We start from the raw sequence: 6,219 nt of genomic DNA, 5'->3' as shown, positions 1-6,219 counted from the left end.
GCTTAACCGACTGCGCCACCCAGGCGCCCCAATTACTTTTAAAGCAGAAATGGCAAACTTATAACCAAGTTAGCCCTATTTTATGAAAATCTCATTACATATAAATTATACCAGAGTTATCATACTGGTAAATTTAGTGGTCCATAATAGCTTTATCTTAGACTTTAAACTCATTTTTATGTGAGTGCCCTTCAGATTTTTATTTCCTGCAATTAAAATATAAACGCAAAAGCAAATATACATAGTGGTTTCTTAGGACTTTGGTTTCCTATGGTTTAAAACACCATCATGACAATATAGAAAAAAATGTTGGTATGTTTTACCCATATATATGAGTACCTTAAATATACATGTGTGTATATATCTCTGTGTGTGTATGTGTATTTCAGGGGCTTATGTATGCTATATATATATTTAAGTAAACTAAAAAGATGTAAGAACTATATAACCTATCAAGTGTACCTTTTAGAAACTCTGTACTAGTCAAATATTCTAGAATTTCATTTTAATGTATTCTGTTACGACTACCCAGTGTTATATCATATTGGAATAGATATGATATTCAAAAAAAATAATGCATGTTTATATGCTGTAGGTATCCAATGTCTACTATGTACTTAAGATCAAAATATAGAAAAAATTTTAATTTTAAAACCTCAATTAAATTCCATAAAAATCAAGAAAAGTAACCATTGCCAACTATCTCAAACTGCACTAATTGCCAGTTACTAGATTATCCTTGTACATACTTTATCTTGTAAAAAAAAAAAAAAAAAGTATAAATATAAGCTTGGGCAATCACTGTTAGTCAGTTAGCTCCTGATAACTATACAGGCATTAATCAACTGTGGATTGGCCCCAGTACCTGGAGACGCCTCTCTCTTGAAGTTTCCTCTCTCCACAGCTCAAGTCCAGGCATCTCTGTCCCCCAGACCACTGGCATTCCTGGGAGGCATCAAAGGGGGACAGAGAGCATCAGCTAATGTCACCCTGGTTCTGTTACCTATGTTAAGATCTTCCATGTTATAAGAAATAAGGGAGAGGTGGCCAGGTAATAAGCCAAGAAAAACATAAATTTTATTTGATATAATTACTAAGGCCTAAAAATGATGGTATAGCATAAATATTTCACATCATAATATAATAGGAAAAATGCACCCCAGAAAAAATATTAATATATACTGGAAAATAGTATTACAAAATGTTTTAAATCAGGTTATTCTCTTCAAAGGTATATCTATCTGCCACTTGCCCCTGCACACCCTAATGGGGATGACATTCCCATATCAGTGTGGGAGTAATTATGGTCCCAGGAGAAAGAAAATTAGGAACACCAGTTAACTTATTGCTAGTAACACTTGGACATGGGAAAAATTCATGCCTGCCATGAATCTCAGTGATCTGTGAACAGGCGTCTGCTTGTTGCCATGTCACTCAGTATCTATCTCCATTTCATAATCCTACCTAGCATCTCAGGCCTGGTAGAGATTACATCCTAGGCCATCCCAGGCCTGCCTTGACCTCCTACATAAACATTAATTCACATACAAACATCACCAAAACCTTAAAAAGAGGATCAATTCTAAACTCAGTAAGAGTTATGTCTTCAGGGGCACCTGGGTGGCTCAGTTGGTTGAGTGTCCAACTTTGGCTCAGGTCATGACCTCACGGTTTGTGCGTTCAAGCCCCGCATCGGGCTCTGTGCTGACAGCTCAGAGCCTGGAGCCTGCTTCAGATTCTGTGTCTCCCTCTCTCTCTGCCCCTCCCCTGCTCATGCTCTTTGTCTCTCTGTCAAAAATAAATAAACATTAAAAAAAAAAAGTTATGTCTTCAGAGGCACCTGACTGGCTCGGATGGTGGAGCATGTAACTCTTGATCTCGGGGTTGTAAGTATGAGCCCCGCTTTGGGTGCAGAGATTATGTAAAATAAAATCTTTAAAAAAAATTATGTCTTCAATATTAGACAATAACATTCATTCAAAACCGAAATGGAAACTGCTTACAGGCAAAAAACAAGTCTACCTTTTTCATGTAATTTTTAAAAACTGGCTGGAAAATAGTTTAAGATCTATTAAATACTATATAATGTCTCCTTTAAAAGGCCTTTTAATGTGAAAAAATAAAGCAATGACACCTCAGTAGCAGTGAGTACACCTAACACCGAGATGTTGATTGTTAAATACTATTCTGCAATAAAAAAGAATCGGGGCTTCTTAGGGAGGTAGCTGATTACAGGGCTAGCACAGGAAAAACGCAAGATGAGCATGGGGCATCTTGTGATGCCAGAAAGGAAGTGCTCAAAAGAAGGGTGGGGGTGGGGGGGCATGTCTAAAGGACATAGGAGCCAACCTAAAAAGGCACCAATGCTCAAATTTGTAATGATTTGGTTAATAAAGTAAATAATGATAGTACTAGATTATAACCCAAATAATAAGTATCCTTGAGTTCCCATTGATATAGATAGGTGGATGGATGAGCAAGAAGGGACAACTTTTCCTTATAAAAGAATTCTAACTAATAAATACAGAAGGAGTGAGGAAAATGAAAAATCACTATTAGAACACCAGAATAATTGCTGCAGGTAAGATACACTTATGGATGACTAAATTAGCAGGCAAAGTATGGAAAACAAGATACTGCACAGTCTCAGTCTCTAATAAAATAAACACTTACTTACTAATTACAAAGAGAAAAATAGTAACTTTATAGTGGATTAGCCTGGGAGACATCATCTTAACCAAGTGATCAAGGTTTAAATCACCAATAATGCGACATTTTAATTTTAACATCCTGTACTCCCTAATATGATGTACTGAGAAGGACGCGTCATATCTGGGGTATTCTTCCCAGTAATTAATAACCTCAGACTAATTATGATAACACACCAGAAAAAAACAAAATTGAAAGGCATACTACAAAATATATGAACAGTATTCTTCCAAAGTATCAAGGACATGAAATACAAGAAAAGATTGAGGAACTTCCACAGATTGAAGAGGACTATGGAGATATGATATCTACATGCAACGTAGAAACTGGATTGGATCTTGAAACAGAAAAAGCACATTAGTAGAAAAACTGGTGAATCCCAATAAACTCTGTGGTCTAGTAAATAGTATCATACCAATATCTATTCTTGTTTTGGATTATTGTACTATGTTTATGTAAAATGTTAACTTTTGACAAAGCTAAATGAATGACTTTTGTAACTATGTAAGCCAAAAAATGTATCAAAATAAGGTTAAAAAAGTAACATCTCTACTTCATATCATATATAAAAAGTAACCCAAAGTGGACTAAAGACCTAAGTGTAAAAGTTAAAACTACAAGTCTTTTTTTTTTTTAATGTTTACTTATTTTGAAAGTTCACAGGAGTGGGGGAGTGGCACACAGGAGGAGAGAATCCAAAGCAAGCTCCACACCTTCAGCTCAACGACATGGGGCTTGATCTAACAAACCATGAGATTATGACCTGAGCTGAAACCAAGAGTCAGATGCTTAACCGACTGAGCCACCCAAGCACCCAAAAACTACAAAAGTCTTAGAAGACCACACAGGAATAAATCTTTATGACTGTGCATTAGCCAATGGTTTCTCAGATATAACAAAAGCATAAGCGACCAAAGAAACATAAAGTGGACTTCATCAAAATTTAAAACTTTTGTGCTTCAGGGCACCTGGGTGGCTCAGTCAGTTAAGCATCCAACACTTGATTTTGGCTCAGGTCACAATTTCACAGTTATGAGACTGAGCCCTATAATGGGCTCCGTGCTGGTCGTGGAGCCTGCTTAAGATTCTTTCTTTCAATCTCTCCCTCTGCCCCTCCCCCTCTCACATGCATGTGCTCTCTCTAAATGAATGAATGAATGAATGAATGAATGAATGAATGAATAAAAATAGAGAACTAAAACATAAAAAACAAAACAAAAACTAAAAAACTTTTGTGCTTCAAAGAACACTACCAAGAAAGTGAAGACAACCCACAAAATGGAAGGAACTACTTGCAAACATGTATCTGATAAGGATCTAATATACAGACTATATAAAGAATTCTTACAATTCAACAAAAAAGTCAAATAACCCAATTTTTTAAATGGATAAAGAATCTAATTAGACATTTCTCCAAAAAGATATACAAATGGCCAATAAGCACATAAAAGGCCACTCGACACCATTAGTCATCAGGGAAATGCAAATAAAATTAAAATAAGATACCACCTCAAATCCACTAGGATGGCTGTAATCACAGACAGACAGTAACAAGTGCTTACAAGATACGGAGAAATTAGAACCCTCACACATTACTAATGGAAATGTGAAAATACAGTCACCCTGGAAAACAGCTTAGTAGTTTCTCAAAAAAGTAAACATAGAGAGTTACTTTATGACACAGCAATTTCACTTCACTCCAAGACAAGTGAAAGCATATGTTCATACAAAAACTTACAAGTGAATATTCATAGCAGCATTATTTATAATAGCCAAAACTGGAAAAAAATCCAAATTTCCATTGAATGATGAATGGATAAACCAAATGTTATATTTCCATATACTGATATCAAATTCAAAAAATGATAGAAAATTCAGCCATAAAAGGAATGAAATACTGATATATACTACAACATGGATGAACCTTGAAAAAATTATACTAAGTGAAAGAAGCCAGACAAAAAATGCCATAGGTTGTGATTCCATGCATATGAAATGTACAGAATAGGAGAATCCAGAGAGACAGAAAGTAGATTAGTGGTTGCCAGGGTCTGGGGCGGGGCGGGGGAGCGGCAATAGATCATGACTGAAAGAGGACATAAGGGAAATTTCTGGGGCAGTGATAATATTTCTATTTCTTGATCTCTATGGTAGTGAATGGTATGCTCACTTAATGTAAATTCACAGAACTTAGGATTTATATGCTTTCCTACATGTATGTTATACTGCAATAAAAAATGTTTACTTACTTTAAAAAGTAAAAAAAATGGCCTGACATCACAGTATCAGAACAGGATGGACCTAAGTCTAAGAGTCCAGCTCATTCAAGACCTAAACTATGCTACTGGAAATGTGATCAGTTTGCCCATGGAATAGACAGTGAAGCATTTCTCTCTAATAAGAGTAAAGTTAGATACAATTGTTCATGTTTCACATCATTCATCACCAAGTACTTGTGAATGGACTAGATGGCATGGGAACATCCCAGATAATCTCCATATTGAAATTATACAATTTCATAACAGAACCAGAGCTTAGTAACACTGAAGAAGCCTCTGTAAAATCTGGGAGCCTAAGCTCAGGAGGCCACTAAAGCTTTAACTCTCAAACCAGAGACCTACATCAAGCTACTATGAAGTGCTACAAGTTCACAAGGAAATGTACAGGCCATTATTGGTACCTGAAAACCATCCTATTATAACCCTCACTGTTTAATGGCCTACTATCCATGATACACTGTAAGCTAGTTGAGGGAGGGTTGATCAAGGTTTTATCTCCAGAACACAATGGTGTCTGGATGTGGTAGTTGCCCAATATCTGATGAATAGACAGTTCAATGAGACGGTCCAGCAACATGCAATTAAACGTAACACCCATTTTTATTAAGACAGTAAACTTGCTGAGGATCAAATACTGAGGTTATGGAACACCCAGTTTAAGAGGGAAAGAAAGGAAACAACCCTTCACACAACTGCCTTTCACTCTTCTCACAAAAATAAACAAGAAACTTTGCTAGGATAAAGTAAACTATGGTGACTACTTCTGGCTCCACCTTGCTAAGGCATAAAGGGGAATAACTCAAAAAAGCAGAAGTGAAAAAGAAAGGGGAGTCAATTCTTTCACTGCTTTTAAAAAAAATGACATAGAAGTTCGCCTTCACTCCAGAGCAGAGCTTTATCTTCAATGTGTTTTTTTAAAAATTTGGTGCAGGGTGCACCTGGGTGGCTCAGTCGGCTGAGCGTCCAACTTCAGCTCAGGTCATGATCTCGCGGTTTGTGAGTTCGAGAGTTCGAGCCTCACATCAGGTTTGCTGCTATCAGTGCAGAGCCCACTTCAGATCTTTTGTCCCCCTCTCTCTGACCCACCCCTATTTGCACTCTCTCAAAAGTAAATAAACATTTTTTTTTAATCTTTAAAAAAAGATTGGGGTTCCTGGGTGGCTCAGTCAGTTGAGCAATTAACTCTTGATTTCAGCTCAGGTCATGATCTCACAGTTCATGAATTGAAGCC

The 6,219-nt window shown here is 36.6% G+C and overlaps 1 protein-coding gene across 1 annotated transcript in view; it reads right to left on the bottom strand.

Moving 5' to 3' along the window:
* Positions 1–6,219, bottom strand: part of DENND6A (DENN domain containing 6A) — a 55,409-nt gene that overhangs the window by 38,567 nt on the left and 10,623 nt on the right. The window contains exon 2 of the mRNA XM_040454464.1: positions 847–945. Coding sequence (XP_040310398.1) covers positions 847–945 — 99 coding nt within the window. The remainder of the gene's footprint in view (positions 1–846; positions 946–6,219) is intronic.

Source organism: Herpailurus yagouaroundi, unplaced genomic scaffold (assembly GCF_014898765.1).
Source record: "Herpailurus yagouaroundi ecotype Mexico unplaced genomic scaffold, PumYag 213, whole genome shotgun sequence".
Lineage (NCBI taxonomy): Eukaryota > Metazoa > Chordata > Mammalia > Carnivora > Felidae > Herpailurus > Herpailurus yagouaroundi.
The sequence above is the reverse complement of the archived record's forward strand: the minus strand, read 5'-3'. Positions and strand labels throughout refer to the sequence as shown.